The sequence below is a fragment of the Leptonotus elevatus genome, chromosome 20 (genome assembly GCF_054856555.1).
Source record: "Leptonotus elevatus isolate MCC_2025b chromosome 20, RoL_Lele_1.0, whole genome shotgun sequence".
Classification (NCBI taxonomy): Eukaryota; Metazoa; Chordata; class Actinopteri; order Syngnathiformes; family Syngnathidae; genus Leptonotus; species Leptonotus elevatus.
In genome coordinates, this window is record NC_141258.1 from 15,104,790 (window position 1) to 15,124,573 (window position 19,784).

Consider the following 19,784-nt stretch of genomic DNA (forward strand, 5'->3'; position numbering starts at 1 on the left):
GCTAACAGGCCAGAGAATGGGCCGCACAGTGAGGGGTGATTTTGACAAAAGCCCCGGGTCACCCTCCTACTGGCTGCCCTTTTTCCGGGGATAGACACAGGCAGCTCCACATTTACAATTATTACATGGTAAACCCAAAATAAGAATCCCCCTCCCCCCAATCCTTATATGTAGGTTAACTATCACGTAAGACTCAGGATGAGTCAGGAAATTAAAAAAATTCTGTCAACTTGTCACTATCGCAATAACAAATTTTAAGAATGGCTTCTCTCTGGGCTGGTGTGCAACTGACTGAGAAGAATATTGTCAGTCTGAGCAAATAAACTACATGAACATGTTGCAGTACATGTGCCACGATTTGCTGCTGTTCAGTCAAATCTCAAGCTAATTTGTTTTTGTGTCCAGTTTGTGTCTGAGTAAATAAAGAGTCATTCAAGTGCTGCTTCATGTCAAATCCCAAGCTTTGTTCATTCTACTTGTTGATTTACAAACTCCTGTGTTTGATAGGGTCCTTGTATCATCACGGTTAAGCAACACAATGGTGCAAAGCTCGTAAATCAATCTGAACCATGACAAAATGGAGGAATTCTTTACTGCCCTTTACTAAATCTTTAATGCACTGTCATTGATGCTACTCATGCCAAGTTTTGAATTTTACTATACTGTAGTGCCATTTTTAAAGAGAATGGTAAATGGTTTTGCAAATAATTTTTTTTGCAGCTTTAATTAAGTGGTTGACTTCACAACGTGGTACTTATATATTTTTTATGTTAGGTTTGCAGATAGTATTGGAAATTAACAGTAATTGGTTGATGGCAATTATGATGCATCATAATTACTATGGCAGACATTGCAATGTGAAGTAAATAAAAACTAAATACACAATTAAAAGCCCAGAAATTCCAGTCAAAATTGGATTCTCCAAGCCTACTGTGGTGTGTGTTACCATTGCCATTACGCCAGTTCTATAGGCAGAATGTCTACGAAAACACCAATAGACAGAAAACTCCACCCATGTGCACTGTTAGACTGCGCTTTACGCCAGATTTGTGCTGGGAACGAAAATAGAGCCCAATGTGTTGATCCTTTTTTTCTCCCTTAGTCTTACTGTGAGGATCCAGACCTGGTCCTGGAGCTGAAGAACCTTATTGTCATTTTTGCGGACACGCTACAGGTTATTGTTTTGTTTCCCACCTAATTCAATTGCTTAACTTCATTATGTGACTGAATTTTTTTATTTGCATGCATACATGAAGGGTTTTGGTTTCTCTGTGAATCGACTATTTGACCTGCTGTTTGAAGTTCGAGACCAGTACAATGAAACTCTACTGAAGAAGTGGGTGCTGGTATTCAGGTGTGTATTTCAATGTTTCTGTTTACTACCGGTACTTGTTTTTATCACTGTATAGTTGATTTAAGACAGATACACCAAACATAGAAAGGCCATGTTGTTACTGTTTTGTTTTTTAATTAAAATGTATCCTCCCAAATTGAGTCTTGGCTGCAGTGATGCTGGTAATGACATTACTCCACAATATTTTCCAGTGACAACTAATCTAACACATTCCTTTTTCCAGTCAAGTAACAATTACTTTTCAAATATCCCAAAATCGTTACTGGTGTTGGGCCAAAACCTTGTACCCCCAAAATTGTCACTTTTCAGGGGACTCCAAAAACTGCTCGCTTGTTCAACCGTTAGCATTGCATCATCAAAGTGAACAAGACATTTTCAAAACTTCAGATTGGTCAATAATTCATAAAAATGACACCCACAAGTGTGGATTGATCAAAAGTATGTTTTTAAAAAAAATTTTTTTTTAATTTGCCACATTTTTACCTTATGAGGTTTTGGTCCGACGCTGGTGATATTTTTATCAATATTTCAAAGAGCAGCGCCTTTTCACCACCATAGGCAGTTGCAAAAAACTGCCTCCAGGTTTAATTATTGAAAAATAATTAACAAGACTTTCAATAGCACATTCTCAGGGGCAGTGCCTCCCTCACACATGAAATATTTAGTTTTCTTTGCGGAGCGGTTTTGCAAATCAATAGCTTCATTTGAGGATTTTTAATTTTTTTTGGCAGGTTAACCTCAGGGAACTAAAGCAAAGGTTTTATTCATAAAAATGTGACAATATCCATCCAACCGCTTATTCCTCAAAGACTCGCGGGAGAGCTGGAGCCTAATGTGACAACATAATGAATTAATGAATTCATTATTATTATTATTATTTATTTTTTAATCAATAGTTTTTGTCATAATTTTACATTGTGTATAGCAGCAAACTTTATTTTGTTGTCTACGGTTAAAACTAAATAGATGTTTTGTTTTTTAAGCTCTGCTTTTAATTTAATTTGGTGGGGTGGGGAAAGACAGCATCCAGGTAACTTTGTATAGTTAAGTACCTCAGCTTTGAGGAGCTGATCCGATTTCTTCTGTTGGAAAATATCTGCCCTGTTTTGGAGAACATTTTCTCAGGAGGTAATGATATTGCTACAATGCACAGGAGGACACCTGATTCCTAACACCATATTATTTAGTAAAGGCACTCAGCTTGAACATAGTGAGGCAATGTGGAAGACTACAACTTCCACACAATACTATATAAACAGCAATGGCAGAAGGAGAGATTTATGCTTTCAAGCTGGAAATAGTCATTATTTTGAGTATGTGTTAGCTAAAACCAAAATTATTAAGGTTTGTTGCACACACTGTGCTGTTTTCTAGCTTGAATTAATACGTAAAAAAAGAAGAAAAAAACAATCTGTGAATAACTTATTCAAACCCAAAAACATATAAATACGTTTTTAAATACTTTCTTCCCAATAACATATTAATATGTTAAATGTATTTTTTTTTTAAAGCTAGAACATACAGGCTTTCATACAGCTTCTGACCTGAAGAGATCGCTTAAAGCAATTGTAGTTATTAAACAAAACAGCTAGCAGGTGGTCGCAGAGTATAAGAGATCAGCCAGTTGCAACAAGATCTTTTCCCCAGCGTTTTCAACAGTTTTGTGAATAATGATGAAACCACTATATTTCAATGCTAATTGCTGCAAAACGGAAACAGATACAAATGCAGATATATTTTTTGTCCTGATGAAAGAAGATATTTTAATATTTTTTGGGTAGGTTCCATGTTTTCATAGCAATAGAACACAATATTCTGTGGGCTTTGCAAAATCAGTCAAAATCCAGTAAAACATCCAGAAGCGAAGGGGGTTGCTTCAGTGAAAATGGTGAATGAGTGAATGAGTTAATTTGCAAGTGGGGGGAAACCAGAGGGAACACTCGCAAGGTACTTCTGTAGATTGCTAACTCACACTCAGACGCTTACTCGTTTAACCATCTCCTGATGTCACTCGCTTAGCCACCCATAAAGACACACAGCCATTACCGTTCAGCTCTGCTCAGTAACACATTTTCAACTGTGACTACAGTGGTTAAAGCTTGGAAAAACTGGAGCAAAAAACGTCTGAGATAATGCTTTCAACTTTATAACCATTCTATTGCGGTGCTAAATACCAGAATATTGTCTGGGTACAAGTGCAAGTCAGCATAATGATGTACTTTTTTAAAAATTTGAATACATAATAAAGCAAATGAATAACTTGCATTTTAAGGCATAATTGTTTTTACTGTATATTTCTGCAGGGAGATCTTCGAACTGGACAACTATAGTCCCATACCAGTGGAAATAGAAGACGAGTATAAACTGGTTGTGAGTCGCTTTCCATTTCACGATGCAGAGATAGAGAAGGTAAACATGAATTCTATTCCATGTAACAATTATGCTAACTTACTGGTACATTAAAAAAAGAGCCAGACAGCTAATCAAAAGCAAAAATGCTCAGAAACTTTTATTGCCAAAGTGTGCAATATAATAATAATAATAATAATAATAATAATAATAATAATAGTCGCTGCCATAAGTAAAACACTTATGTCAATTTTTTAATTTTTAATTAATTTTTTTAAAAGTTTTTCTGCATTCAGTTTCATCTCAAAAACATCTATCCATCCATTTTCTTAACCGCTTGTCATCACAAGGGTCGTGGGGGGCGCTGGAGCCTATCCCAGCTGGCTTCGGACAGTAGGCGGGATACACACATCTCAAAAACATAAAATAAAATAAAAAAAGACAGAAATAGACCTAATAGACCTAAGTGTTTTTCACAAAGCAGCGATGTAATAATAATAATAAAAAAATAAAAAAAATAAAAATAATAATAATAATACACATGTTTGATAATAATTACAAAATGTCCCCTTCAACTAGCTGCTCCTACCAGGGTAGAAATCAAATTTTGTGAATTATTGAATCAGGAAGACAATCTGATATTGTTCAAACTTGACATCAGATATATTTATTTTTTTATTTTTTTATTTCAAGTTCAACATATAGCCTATGGGGAACAAATTTGGATGATTGAAACCATTATCATCCCTGAACCATTTTATAAGAATATGAACGGAAACTTTAGAAGAACAGATGAATTTCAATATTGTATTATTAAAACTATTTTTGTATTGTTTATTTTGTTTGTGAGTAGCAGGATTTTCCCAAGAAGCTGCCAATGTCCCAATCTGTGCCACAGATATATATGCAAGTAAAAGAGTTCATTTATGCCAGCCTCAAGTTCTCTGAATCACTTCACCGCAGGTAAACCTCAATCAACTATTATAATAGCATGCAATTATTTCAGTAATTCTCTCTGTGTCAAAAGTAGACATTCTTCTTGAAGCTAGTATTATAACACAACTGTTATCCCTTTTTTTTAAATCCAGTTCAACAGAGATCGATGATATGTTGCGTAAATCAACTAACCTGCTGTTGACAAGAACACTCAGCAGTTGTCTGCAAAACCTCATCAAGAAGCCACATATAGGACTGACTGAGGTATAAACAAAACAGTGCCAGAAAATATTACTCTCTACCTTCATGTTGACTGAATTTGAATTTGTATTCTCTTTAAAGTTGGTGCAGATCATCATCAATACCACCCACCTAGAGCAGGCCTGCAGGTATCTTGAGGAATTTATAACAAATATCACCAACGTGTCCCCTGAAACAGTGCACACAACAAGGCTGTATGGCTTGTCTACTTTCAAGGTAAGGCCCGGTCATCATTTCTTAGTAGATTATATTATATTATGTATTTGATTGTTTTAATGTCACTGTACATATTTAGTTACATTTTAATTGTACTGAATGTGTATATGCTGTACATACATTCAGTATTATCAAAATGTTTTTTTTTTATGAAGACTTATGTGAAAGATGTTTTTCAGGATGCTCGACATTCTGCAGAAGGAGAAATCTATACCAAACTGAATCAGAAAATCGATGAGTTTATCCAGCTGGCAGATTATGAATGGAGTATGGCTGAGTCCGACGGTCGGGCCTCAGGTTATCTCATGGACCTGATAAATTTTCTGCGATCCACATTTCAAGTCTTCACACATCTACCGGTGAGTAGACCCCACTTTTTAACCTGTGGACATATTTTTTTGACTGCATAGCCATTCTGTTGAGAGCACATTTACATTATGAACACTCTTGAAACTGTTTTGCAAAAGTGATTGCCTTCTTCTTGACAGTGCGTTTTTGTTTAGCTGAAAAGCCCACCATTTTTGTTCTTCACATATATTTTTTTCATACATTGTTTTTCTCACGAAAAACTACATGATGTCCGCATGTAATGGGGAAATTTTGAGCTTATTATGTTGATTTGTCAATATTCATGGCAAGCTCTTGCATGTCATCTGTAACTACGCTATTTTAGCAAAATATTAACATAGTGACTAGGTATTTTTCAGTAGATGTTATGCTTTTACAATTGTATCCTTTTTATCTCCCTTTTACTAAGCCCTTTCTTCCTAAAATCCACCTTTCTGTCTCGTTCTAGTTGTTTTCTTTTTTTATTTATTAAGAATACATACTATCTCCACACCAACACCCTTTTAATTAACTAGTTGTTTTTCTAATATTTTCCTACCTGTTTTATTCCTTGACTGATTTGACTTGTGTTAAGCACGTAATATTGCGTTACTTGAAATTTTCCTCCTCCTGTCCATTTATTCTTGCCGCATTTCTTTTCCTCTCCTTTCCCTTTTTCCCCACCCTTTGTCCATTTTGGGTTGGTTTGGGGTCTGCTCAGAATAACAACAATGACCATGCATCGATGTCGGTAAGTATTGCTACCTGGATGTTGCACTGTACTGCCGTTTCAGGGGAGTGATGAAAAGCATGCTAGTATTTTGACAGTGGAAGCGCCACTGCACCAAATCTGTTTAGTTTCTACTGGAACTTTTTGAAACTGACCCAAGGCATACTTTCCCTGAAGAAAGACTTTTGGTTTCAGATGTGTAGTGTTCAGTGTCAAAAAATGTGGCATCAACTGACAAAAGCTGCTCATAGTCTATTTGGCTGCATGCCTTTATGCCAAGCACTCAAGCAATTGTAACCTGGCTTAGTTTCACTTTTTGCTTTTACTAAACTGGAAATAGTTACCCAGGCATTGATTTTGTCATACACTGTGTGCCCAAGTTACACTTCATTGCCAAACGTATTTACAAGTCCTGTGCCGAAAAATCGATTCTCATTTAGTACGATTCAGAATCGATTTTAAATGTCCCAAAATCGATTTTATTTAAATAATTTTATACTGTCTTGCCTTTGTCTGTGTGCCTTTATTTGGAGCGCTGTTCATGCTGTACCCGATTTGGCCACTTAGGGGCAGTGTGGTTCCACGCGGTCTGATACACTGTTGAGTTGTAGCCACATTAGAGAGTAGAAGGAAAAAGTCACGATCAAGTTATTCCAATAAAAGTTGTTTTTTTGCCATGTGGAGCCGTTCTTTTGAGTGATAAAAGTGCCGCGAGTAGCGCGCTAATTAGCATTAGTGAGTCAGACTGGAGTAGCTCATTACAATTCCTTGCACATCTATAGATTGAAGCAAAAATCATTGTCAATCAAATCATTTTGAATCAAAAATCATTCTTAATCGAAAATCGATTCTGAATCAAATCACAGACCCAAAAATCGGAATTGAATCGAATCGTGAGACATTCAAAGATTCCCACCCTTAGTATTCACTCACCCATTCAAATAATCGGAATCAGATGTTCCAATCACTTCCGTGACCACTGGTGTATAAAATCAATCACCTAGGCATGCTGACTGGTTTTACAAACATTTGTGAACAAATGGGTCGCTCTCAGTAGCTCAGTGGATTCCAGTGTGGAACTGTTGATAGGATGCCACCTGTGCAAAATGTCCAGTCATGAAATTTTCTTGCTCCTAAATATTCCACAGTCGACTGTCAGCTGTATTATAAGACCGTGGAAGTGTTTGGGAATGACAGCAACTCAGCCACTGAGTGGTAGGCCACGTAAACTGACAAACTGGGGTCAGCGGATCGCCACAAATGTCCAAACTTAATGTGACCTTCAGATTAGCTCAAGAACAGTGCACAGAGAGCTTCATGGAATGAGTATCCGTGGCCGAGCAGTTGTATTCAAGTCATACATCACTAAATGCAATATAAAGTGTCAGATGAAATGGTATAAAGCATTCCGACCCTGGACTATAGAGGAGTGGAGACGTGCTGGAGTAACGAATCATGCTTCTCCATCTGGCAATCTGACAGATGAGCCTGGGTTTGGCAGTTGCCTGGAGAATGGCACTAGTCTGATTGCATTGTGCCAAATGTAAAGTTTGTTGGAGGGAGGATTATAGTGTGGGGTTATTTTTCAGCAGCTGGGCTTGGCCCTCTAGTTACAGTGAAAGGAACTCTGAATGCTTCAGCATACCAATAGATTTTACACAATTCCATGCTCACAACTTTGTGGATAGCTGGCACTTTCCTCTTTCAAACATGACTGTACACTAGTACACAAAGTAAGGTCCATAAAGACATGATGATGTGCAGAGTCAATAGAGACTCAAAGCCAGCCTTTCTTATCCAGCATCAGTCTGTGACCTCACAAATGCCCTTGTTGTCAAATATTCAAAAACATTCCTAAACACACTCCTAAATCTTGTGGACAACCTTCCCAGAAGAGTTGAAGCTGTTTTAGCTGCAACGGGCGAACCAACATCATATTGAGTATGTTTACATGCAGTCAGTAACCTTTTTAAAACCCAAATGTTGGCAATATTCGGGTTTTGAAAGTTAATATAAAGTATTGCAACATTGCAGAAATAATCAAACCAAGCGGCAAACTAGCAATAACTCTTTAATGACAATTCATAACGATTACTGTCAGCCGTAACCATGCCAACAACAACACACTACCTGGGGCGTAGCTTACAAAAAAGTTTCTAGACTATTGGAAACCATATAACCTGTGAACCACATACATAAAAGAGTTGCCGAGTAAAAATTTTTTTTTTATCAGAAAATAAATCAAATTCGATCCAAATAATAGAGCTTTATATAAGCGCTTTATCTACACCATACGTTGTCCAAACAGTTTTACAAAGCCCGACATTTATTTATTTGAAAACATATTCAGACATATTGCTGCCGCGTTGTTCTAACTACAAACAAGTTATTTTAAAGCTGCTCAATGTAGGAAATTTAATTTTGAATTGCTACTGCCACGTGTGGATGAAAAATGAAACTGCACACTCCCTGCTTCACGTATACAATTGAGCGCATGACGTCACATGACAGGGGGCGAGAAATTCAAACCTGAAACCAGTCAAATAAATAAAAAGGCTATTGTAAATAATCTGGGACGGTTAATGCACACTTTGGTGTTGTAAAACTGTAGTAAATAGTCCTTGCAGCTGGATAAGTGAGCATGCTACTTGGTGCACTAGCTCGCTGCGGAGACCATGGATCTGTTAGCAATAGAGCAAGCCGTGCATTAGAATTGATTGGTTACGAACATCGGACATGCAGGTATGATAAATGACACGTGTCAGGTGTCAGCTAGTCACAGTACGACCTAGGTGTGTGCAAAATTGGCAAAACATTTGCAAAGTGCTACTATGGGAATTGTTTAGGGAATTGATAACAAGAGGGAAGAAAGACTCTGTTGTATGTCTGCTGGTTTTAATGTGCATAGGTTGATAGCGTCTACCTGAGGGAATGAGCTGGAAGAGGTAGTGACCCTGGTGTGGAGTGTCCAAGAGGATATTGCCTGCCCTTGTCTTCGTTCTTGCAGCGTTTGAAGCAGAATTGTACCTAACACCGTTCCAAGGTTCTGTTGTTGATCTGTGTGAAGACTAGAGCCAGTTGGTCAGTGCAGACTTTCAGGAAGAAGAGCGACAATCCATCCAACTCTGAAGCCTTCTTGATCTTCTGTTACTTGAATTGCTGTCCCACGTCCTGTTCATGAATTGTCAAGGCATGGGAGGGTGTCTGGGGTGTTGAGGTTGTCAGCCAGTCCGTTATTGTTCTGTGCTTGGGGGGGACGTTCTCTGGTGAGTGGCACCAAGAGTTGGAGTCAGTTTGCTTGCTGCTTATAAGTGTCTGGGCATGATTGGCAGCCTTCAGCAGCTCTTTTTGAGGGTTCTTCTTTTTGTTTGACTGTTCCAGTTCAACATTGGCCACTGTAGTTGTCCTTGCTCACACGCGAAGGCACTCCAGTACCTTTAACTGCTGCATTACTGAAGCAATTAGCTTGAAGTCCTTTCCTCTTTGCAATAGTGATGGATAGACTTACAGATGAGGTTAGACTGGAATCCCCATGGACCATGTTTACAAATTGCATTGTGATCTGCAGTGAAAGCAGTGACAAGGTGGAGGAAATTTACAAAGGTAGAAGCAACAACAGCTCACACAACATTGGCATGATGTAATCGTAAACAAATCCTGAGACTGTCTTGTCCCTCCTGTCCATTTTATACATTCTATTCTCCCCCAATACTATCCTCCTTTCAAGACACTTTCTAATTTATTTATCTCTCTATTCATATTTACCATTCCATTGACCTCATACTACCTTTCCTCCTGCACTCTTTTCTACTGTCCCCCTAACCCAACTCTTCTCATTGCATACGCAATCCTCTTTATTTGTTACCGCCTCATCTTCTCTTTCCCTTCCTTCTATTGCTTTTTTTGTAGGGTAAAGTGGCCCAGACAGCTTGTATGTCAGCATGCAAGCATCTGTCCACATCTCTGATGCAGATGCTGCTGGACACAGAACTGAAACAGATCAGCATGGGTGCCATTCAGCAATTCAACTTAGATGTCATTCAGTGTGAACGTGAGTGCAAAAAAAAAAAATACACTACTGTTAAAATTTTCTTAAATTAGATTTTTTTTTTTTTTTGTGAGTGAATGAAAGAGAATTGCGCTATATTGTTCTCATGCCAGATCGTGAAAAAAATAATGGACCGTGAAACAAATAATGGACAGATTATGTTAATATCTCACTCCGTAACAAACTGTTTAACTTTATTTTTATTTTATCTCTGTCATGTCGAATTAAGTTTGCCTTACGCACAGTATGTGTGTGTGTGGGGGGGGAGAAACAATAGGACATCTGTTTAATCTAAATGTATTTGGCCAAATAAGAATACTGTATACATACACAACAATTAGACATAATAAACATAGTAATCAATAGATAGTACTAAAAATATTGTGCAGTGGTTCGTCTATCAACACTAAATAAAAACAAGCCATCAGAATGGCATTTGTACAAGCAGATGTTATCCCTTTTACCACTTGACTTGTACCAGTTAGCAAGGAGCAACCAACGAGTGTTCCTTGTTGAATTACGACGACAAAATTAGTCGAAAGCTTCATCACCACCTAGCATACTGGAAGCAGACATAGAGTTGTGCTCATAAATGTACCTGCGTATAAATTGATATTATTTTTTACACATTTATTTTATTTTTAGATAAAATATTTGTTGTTGTGTTCTTTTAAGTTGTCGGGAAAAGAGAGACAAAAAGGTAAATTAAGAAGTTTTTAGAATGACCTTTTTAATGTCCATAAAATGTCAAAAATGTCCAAAAGAAAGGAAGAGGCAGAAAATTACCATATGTCCGTAAACATGTCAGAAAGGTAAGAAATTTGACAGAGAAGCAGAAAATTTAAAAAATAAATAAATAAATGTAAACAAAGTATGAAGGTGAAGTCCAAACTGTTGGACTTAATGTATGTGGTCATAACACTCTAACTCTATTTTGAGACAGAGTTCATAACACAATTTGTGTTTGCGATATATTATTGATATGGGTTGATTATTTGCTATGATTATGTCCAAATGTGTCTTTGTTCTTTTCAGTGTTTGCCAGTTCTGAGCCAGTCCCAGGCTTTCAAGGAGACACACTGCAACTGGCTTTTATCGACTTAAGACAGGTAAGGTTGGCAGAACAGTAGATTAGTCGTTTGCATCTCTGCCTCACATTCTGGAGGCTGTTTCAGAGTAGGCCTTCTATGTGAATTTTTCATGTTCTCCACACACTTGCATGTTTTTTTTCAAGGTACTCAAGCTTCCTCCCACATTCCAAAAACTGAAGACTAAATTGCCCAAATATAAGTTTTTTTCTCTTTTTGCCCAGTGGCATTGTATGGGTACCTTTCATATTTGGTTGGTTTATTGTTTGGTTGGCTTATTGAACATATAAACATAGAAAAACATAAAACACATTACAAGTATAAAATATAAGTTGAAGTAAAAAAGGTTACAATAATAGGTTAATATATTTCAATGAAAGAAAATGTATAAACCTGTTTGTGTATACAACTGCACTTTGACATGTACGTACATTTGCCAGTAGCATATGTACGTGTAATTCATAGGCATACACCATAATAATTCATCCTCATATTCACATATACAATTTTCATTACATTCATACTGATACATCGAGATTTAAACCAGTAGAGTGCCTATTCCCGGTATCTGGGAGTCAATACTGATACTCAACGTTTGTGTGTTTGTGATAATAAAAGTTATTTTATTTGAAATTTTCCATGTAATATTAGTTTTTTTCAATATATAAACTAAAGGCGGCACGTTAACTGACTGGTTAGCACATACGCCTCGCAGTGCAGAGGCTATGGTTTGAATCCAGACTTTGGCCTTCCTGTGTGGAGTTTGTGCCTGCGTGAGTCTTCTCCGGGTACTCCGGTTTCCTCGCACATTCCAAATATATGCATTGTCGGTTAATTGAACACTCTAATTTAGGGGTGCACTGATCGATCGATCGGGATCGGTGTCGGGGCTGAAGTTTGGGGGATCAGTGATCGGCTGATCCCTTAAAATAAAACTGACCTTGTCGACCGATCTAATCCCCCTCTGCAGAGGTCTAAAGTCTAAAGTCAGCCACTGTACTCTTCTCCTGTGAGATTACTAATAGGATTTCCATCTTTAATTGAGAGAACTACTTCATGTACAGTTAAAACAACACGGTTGTATTGTTCAATGTTTTACAATAAAACAAGATTGGAACATTAAAGTGTGTATTCTGTTGGTTATGGAGAAAACCAGGATCTGCAGAAACGGCATCGGCTGGTCAGGCTTTTTAAAGATCAGAAATCAGTGATCGGCCAGAAAATTGTAATCAAACACTGGTTCGCCCATATAGGTGTGATTGTGAATGGTTGTTCGTCCTGGTCTGTCCTGTGATTGGCCACGTACTGGCCTAAGACAGCTGGGATATGCTCCAGTATGCTTGCGCCTGTAGTTGAGGATAAGTGGTTCAGAAAATGGATGGATGGACGGATAAAATTGTCAATTAACAAAACATCATGAGTTTAAAACAAATGAGCAAAAGAGGATAATAAAGTATAAATAATACAAACATAAATAAAGCATTACAAAATACAAAGTGTGAAGCAAAGGTCTTTGCAATAAACTACAAGAGAAACAAAGATGAAAACAAAAAACAAAACTAAGACAAATAATATTAGAGTTAACTTCCGGGTTAGGGTTGTCGCGCCTTACTTTTACTTTCATCTTCATCACACCCCGCCCCTCTTCCCTGCCTTGTGCAATGAGTAATTATATGCTTCACATAGAAAAAAACTAATAGAGAATTGGGGGCAGGGTGGGGGTGTTTTGACTCCTAATAAGGAGCCGGCTCCAGTCATTCACTTCAAAGAGCCATCTCTGTTTCGTACGCGACTGACACATCACTGCACCCAGACAAGTCTAGCCCCTGGAAGCCCTTGTTAATTATTCTCATTTCCCTCTTCACACTTAAACTGCAGTCCACCTCCAGGGCTTAGAGTTTTGCCCTGTGACACCGTGGCCGGCGAGCAAGCATTCTGAACGGCCTGACTGGCCTGACTCACTGGTCCCATTCAGCTGGCTGCGAGGTGTTCCAAGTGTTGATGATCCATATGTCTTCCAATTCACATTAGTTTCCCTCTATTTTTGGTCACGTGGGCCAATCAGCCAGTCATCAGTGTATTTCTTGCGAGATGGTCACATGGGTTATGCAGCCAATCGGGTGTGTATACTGTTAAAAGTGGAAAGAGTGCTGTAACAGCTATGCTTAGCGGTAGGGGTGTTAGAAAAAATCGAAACGGCAATACAGTGCGATAATGCAGCGCGCAATTCTCGATTGATTTTTAAACATCAATTTTTTATTGGAATATTAAAAAAAAACATCTTACTTAGGGTTAGGATTTACACATTAAGCATGGAAGAATGTTATATTAATGGAACATTAAGCCTTAATATTTTTATTTCAGTGCTGTTTAAACATGAAACAGACTGCAACCTGAATTTTCAGATAAATAAATAAATGTTCATACAAATCTTACAGTGTACATGTACAAGTTTACTGATTAGTATTTTCTAAATTTGAGTTTTAAAAAATCGCAATAATCAATTTATAGATTCGTATCGGGATTAATCGGTATCGAATCAAATCGTGACCTATGAATCGTGATATGAATCGAATCGCCACGTACTAGGCAATTCACACCCCTACTTAGCAGCATGCCGACCCAAAACTAATCAACCACCACAATATCAGGCGCTTGTACTACCGCAAGATTGTGATATAAATACTGCAACACACCAAGAAGTTATCATGCATACTTTACTGTTTAGTGTTACTGCCATAAATGATTTATTGTGGGGCAATATGGGGCAACACATATAAAACCAACACTCACCCAATCATTAAGTTACAAAAAAATCTGAATTATTAATCGTTTAAACTAGAAAGAACCAACAATAAACTATTTAACAACTTAAATATATGCAAATATGAATTCAAAACACCTAAAGTAATGTTTCCACAGTATTCAGAAGCTTGTTTGTAGCTTAAGAAAGTTATAATAAATCATCCATCCATCTTCTTAACCGTTTATTCCTCACAAGGGTCGCAGGGGTGCTGGAGCCTATCCCAGGTGTCTTTGGGCGGTATATTAAATAATTATTTGCTATCATTAAAAATAGGTAATATTATTATAAAAATTCAATATTCCCAATTCCCACTCGGGTAGCGGGTGATTTGAGCGATACATAACATTTGAAATGTTTGCTTTTGTGTAGGGTTGTGTTTGTGTGTGTGTGTTCATCACTAGTAGTTACGTTAGTTTAAATAAAGAGGCATATGACAAGTCTGTCATACGAACCAAAATATATCATGCAGGAAATGATAAATACCTGTAGATGAAAATACAATACAATTAGTGGGTGTGATGTAATGGTTTAAAAACACTGGTTCATCTCAATAAAAAAATACTTAAGTAATGGTAGACAGGTATGTTGCATATAAACGACTTTGACAAATTCAATTCATCCAGAAAGTTAATAGAGTAAATCTGACAGCTATTTACAGATTGCACATTATTTATTAGCTTTTGCCTTGAAAAGTCATCTTTTAAGGCAAAACATGAGAATTTGCTAATATATAGTTGGTACGTTACTTTATTCCCAAATCATGATATTAATTTAAATTATATTATTTTAATACTCGTATATTGTCTTTTTATTCTAATGGTGTGCCTTTGTATAACCTTTTCAACTTTTATCTGGCCTTTTTTTCACCTGCTCAAGAAAACAACTACTCCCCATTTTACAGACATGATCTCTTCAACGTGCTTTTTTGTAAACACCAGTGGTATGTAAAGTGTTGCTGGGTCTCATTAACTTCTGTCTAAATTGACCTGTTAATCTGGGCCTGAGGTGCAGGCTTGGCCGTTCATTCAGTTCAGGTCACAACTTTTCTGAGCCAAAGTTCACTTCATATACTGTAGATGATGTCACAATACTGCTTTTCTAATAATATCTGAATTTGAGTAGATAACTACTCACAAGTACAACAGTGATTATGTAACACACAGTTAACATGTCTTTTCGGCCCTCTTGTTAATTACTTTTACTGGTACAGCTAAAGGCTTACCTCAATCGAGGCCATACTAGTGAGTACACAGTACCCATCATCACCCAATCTGTTAAACGTAATTTAAAAATTAAAAAGAAAAACAAATGTGGGTTGATTTTGGGATTAATATCTTGGAGCTGGATTTATTCATCCTTACATGACAGACATTGATAACTGTCAAGTAAGGAAAATATTATTGTGAGACGATAACAAAAGTAAATTTTGTGTCTTTTTTCCCTATCGTGTCTATTGTCATTTGTCACTTACAGTAAACAGCAAACAAAATAAGTGATAGAGAACGCTTGTTTGTCGGACACCAGCATTCATTCTGCATGCTTGTTTTCACAAACAGTCACTTTCTAGAGACATATGGATGGGGCACTGTGCGCTGGGCACCACCTCCAAAAGGGAATGCTTCAGCTCATAGGTGGTGCGAGTGGCAGGAATGAACAAATGAACACCCATAATCAAACTCGTGCAAGTAACGCTTGATAGTTTGCTTCGTGCCATTATTATATATTATTATTTATTAATTTTTTTGGGTGTAATCGTTCACATTACATATTAATTGTGACCTCAGTCTGTTTTGTGTGTGAACCAAATCCGTCCCTAAATTGACCCACATGCGCAGAAGAAAAGACAACGTCACTCATGACTAGTGTTGTTTCGATACCGATATTGGTATCGGCAGAGGCCCCGATACTGTATTGAAACAGTGGTATCGGTATCGGTGAGCACTAACAAGTAACAATCTGATACCATTCATTTTGACGCTAATATAGGACTTTGGATGCAGCATCTTGTGTCTTGCTCATGCACGACATTCACTGATGTGTGACATGTTCACTGCATGCCAAGCTAAGAATGAATGCTCTGAACCAATGGCAGGACAGCTTTTTCATGTTGAGAAAAAACAAACTTAGGTATCGGTATAGTATCGGCATCAGCCAATACTGCAAAGCTGGGTGTCGGAATTGGTATAGGGGGCCAAAAAACTGTATCGGAACAACACTACTGCGTGTATACGGAAGTAAATATGGTCAAAGCGTGTAAAGGCTTATCTTTTTATTGTTTCATATCTACATTCGAGCAATGCAGGACGCGGTAGAAATATTTTCAGGAAATAAAGCCAAGCTTTCAATCACATTTCATGGAGACGTCTACAAATGATGATGTCACGTCATTGCTGCACGCTGTGGGGCTAAAGGAGTGTTATCACAAATGTCCACTTTATGCTTCATGTTTCAAGTGTGATTTAATTCAAGTCAAATATAAAGTAAATTACTCGAAACAACTTTGCAATTTCATGGACTATTGACAGTACAGTAGTACTCTCCCCCACCCAACGCCCACGAGGAGCACATATTTGGCTTTTGATGATGCTTAGGTCAGGTACATGCGACTTGGCTTGACGGATGGAGGTCACGTTGCAAAAATTTGGATGCGTAACTGATCTAGGACCACATATCAAAGTGACCGAGGTCGGGTTTGAAAAATAATTGGAATTGAGCCGTTCAGACTGACATTAAAAAAATATGATACAGGTGGGGAGAAAAAAAAAGCGATTTTAGGCTCTTGCTCAAGAGTGGGGGAAGAAGATCGGTGCAGCATCATTTTGTAGTGATGCGGACTGCGTTGATCTGTCATAGTCAAAAGAGACAAAAGGCGCAGCTATGAATTTCCTGGCCAAGCTAAATCCCATTCTCACTCTCACATGTCGTATGGTTACTGACCAAAAGAAGATAGCAGTTACAAGTGGCCAAAAGAATGTCTGGGCTCTCTTAGAGATAGGGTGAATCAGTCATCTGGTAGGGGCTTGGAGTAGAGCCACTGTTCCTCGCATCGCAAGGAGCCCGACGAGGTGGCTCAGTCACCTTGGTTAGCACGACTCCTGGGCACCTCCCTGGTGACATGCTCCAGAAATGTCTCACAAGAAGGAGGACTCGGGGACCACCCAGGACACGCCGGAGAAACCATCATATGGCTGGCCTGTGAACATTTCCAGAAAAGCTAGACAAAGTGGCTTGTGAGAGGGAAGTCCGCCTTCTTTTGCACTTCTTTTGCATTTGCAACCTGGCCTGGATAAGCAGAAGAAAATTGATGGATTGACGGATGAGTGTGTGCACCCTTTTATTCACCTGCTTGCGTGACATGTTAATCCTAGCCTGAGGTGAAGGGATTTGAGATCTTCAATCGCAATGACAAAATGGTCTCCACGTAAACCCGGCTCACTGACTGAGGTTACACTCAGGCCATCCATTTACTATCCCATTATCATACTTCTGTTGATGTTCTGAAGAAACGTTTAGCTTTATAGGGATGAGTATAATCTTTTTTTTTTTTTAATTGTAGTAAGGTAAAATGTGAAGTACTGGCTATGGGCGAGACTTGCTTCTGATTTGTAGTTGTCAAAAATGTTTCGATGAAGGCAACATGAAATTGTACTTTGGTAGAATAGGTGTATACGAAAACAGTCATGTAAGTAATCAAGATGCACTTTTGAAGGGTTTCATGGACACCTACATTGACAAAATTGTCTTCCTTTACTTGAGAAACATTTTTGAGCTTATTATGTTGAATGGCACACAAACAGGCCTCTGTTCCACGATGGTGCCAATTGAAGATCTCTGCTCAACTGCTTACATGTGACGTGATCTATTCTTCTCTAGCATTTACATGTGCCACTACTACTGTGCGACTATAGACAATTTTAGGCATTTCTAGTATTTCTGCACTTTACACAATGAAAACAAATGGCATATTTGTATTGCTTTTGCCTGTGACTTGCATACAAACCAGGCAGATTGTTATACAGGTGCTCGTCCAAAAATTAGAATATCCTCAAAAAATTGAATCATTTCTGTAATCCCATTGAAAAAGTCAAACTTTCATAGATTATAGATTCAGGGCCCACAACTTAAGTGATTTCAAGTATTATTTTTTTAATTTTGACATTATTTGGCCTCCAGCTCATAAAACCCATGAAAACTGGATTTAAAAAAATTTGAATAATGTGAAGAAATCACCATACATACTTCCCAATGTTTTGCATGGAAAAAAAAGATGGGTGGATGGATGGATGGTATTTTCAAAACAATGTCAATCTTCAGTAGAATCCCTTTGCATTAAACACTGCCTCGATGCGCCGTGGCATTGCCTGGGGGTCCTGGAAGCCCAGGCTTTCTTGGTGCTTGCTGTCAGCTATTTGTTTTGGGGTCTGGTGGCCCTCATTTTCCTCTTGATAGTACTGCATTACAAGAGGAAAACAAGGGCCACAATACAGTACTATCAAGAGGAAAAAGAGAGCCACCAGACCCTAAAACAAAGACCTAACAGCAAGCGTCAATAAAGCCTGGGCTTCCAGGACCCCCAGGCAATGCTACGGCGCATCAAGGCAAAGTGAATCCAACCAACTATTGAAGATTGACATTGTTTTAAAAATACCATCCATCCATCTATCCACCCATCTTTTTTTTCCATGCAAAACATTGGGTATGCATGGTGATTTCTTCACATTTTTCAAATTTTTTGACATCCTGTTTTAGTGGGGTTTATGAGCTGGAAGCCCAAATAATGTAAAAGTAAACAAATAAATACTTGAAATTACTTAAATTGTGGGCCCTGAATCTATAATCTATGAAAGTTTGACTAATTATTTCACTTTTGGAAGATATATATGTCATCACATTTGGAAACCAAAATACAAGTATATTCATCCTTTTTTGCTCATATTTTTATTGTGTAGCTCTTTCTATGTAGCTTTCACCTCTCACCTCCAGGCACCATGGTGTAAACAGCCCGAAAATGTTATACCATTACCGACCATACCACGGTTATGTAAAGTGAATGAGCTGCACTGCTTGGTCAAAATATAGCAATAGTGAATTCAGTCTGTAGTCAGTCTTTACACAACCTTTACGCTCAAGTCAAAGTGTTGGTGACCCCATTAGTGCTTTTTCCAAATGTATACAAATCCAATGCCCTCCAGTGACAGCTGGTGACTACACAAAACCTCTCTATCTCACTCAAAGCACAAGTGATTATGACTTCATGACTCAGCTCGCCCAACAAAATCCCTCAAAATTACTCTAAATTGATTGCTTTTAGGGCTTGACAGAGAAGTGGGATATCTGTTGAGAGTTATTACTGACACCAATTGTTAAGGTACTGAAAGACCCATGTCAGGGGCTCTGATTTCCTGTACTCCCAGAGCACGCACCTTGTATTCCCCAAAGTCGAACGGCTTCTCCAAATCTATAAAACACATCTGAATTTTTGTGGGAACTTCTGTACTGTACTACCTACAGCTCCTTCTGAACTTGTTGACACAGCATGTTGCAGATCCAGAGTGAATATGAATCTCGCTGCCACCGCTGCCAATAGCTAGCAAGATGATGCTACCTAGCTTATAGCTAGCTAAAGGTAGCCAATTTCAGTCAAACCAGACACATCCTCGCTGCAGGAC

At 38.0% G+C, this 19,784-nt stretch overlaps 1 protein-coding gene across 4 annotated transcripts in view; it reads left to right on the top strand.

Moving 5' to 3' along the window:
• exoc6 (exocyst complex component 6) overlaps positions 1 to 19,784 on the top strand; it is a 45,965-nt gene that overhangs the window by 16,348 nt on the left and 9,833 nt on the right. For 2 of the 4 annotated variants that reach the window (XM_086064280.1, XM_086064278.1), the window contains exons 13-22: positions 1,103 to 1,174; positions 1,257 to 1,354; positions 3,658 to 3,763; positions 4,557 to 4,666; positions 4,792 to 4,903; positions 4,982 to 5,116; positions 5,296 to 5,475; positions 6,165 to 6,194; positions 10,083 to 10,224; positions 11,257 to 11,330. In XM_086064280.1, the coding sequence (XP_085920406.1) occupies positions 1,103 to 1,174; positions 1,257 to 1,354; positions 3,658 to 3,763; positions 4,557 to 4,666; positions 4,792 to 4,903; positions 4,982 to 5,116; positions 5,296 to 5,475; positions 6,165 to 6,194; positions 10,083 to 10,224; positions 11,257 to 11,330 (1,059 nt within the window). The remainder of the gene's footprint in view (positions 1 to 1,102; positions 1,175 to 1,256; positions 1,355 to 3,657; positions 3,764 to 4,556; positions 4,667 to 4,791; positions 4,904 to 4,981; positions 5,117 to 5,295; positions 5,476 to 6,164; positions 6,195 to 10,082; positions 10,225 to 11,256; positions 11,331 to 19,784) is intronic. The other 2 variants (XM_086064281.1, XM_086064279.1) reach the window with 1 other exon arrangement.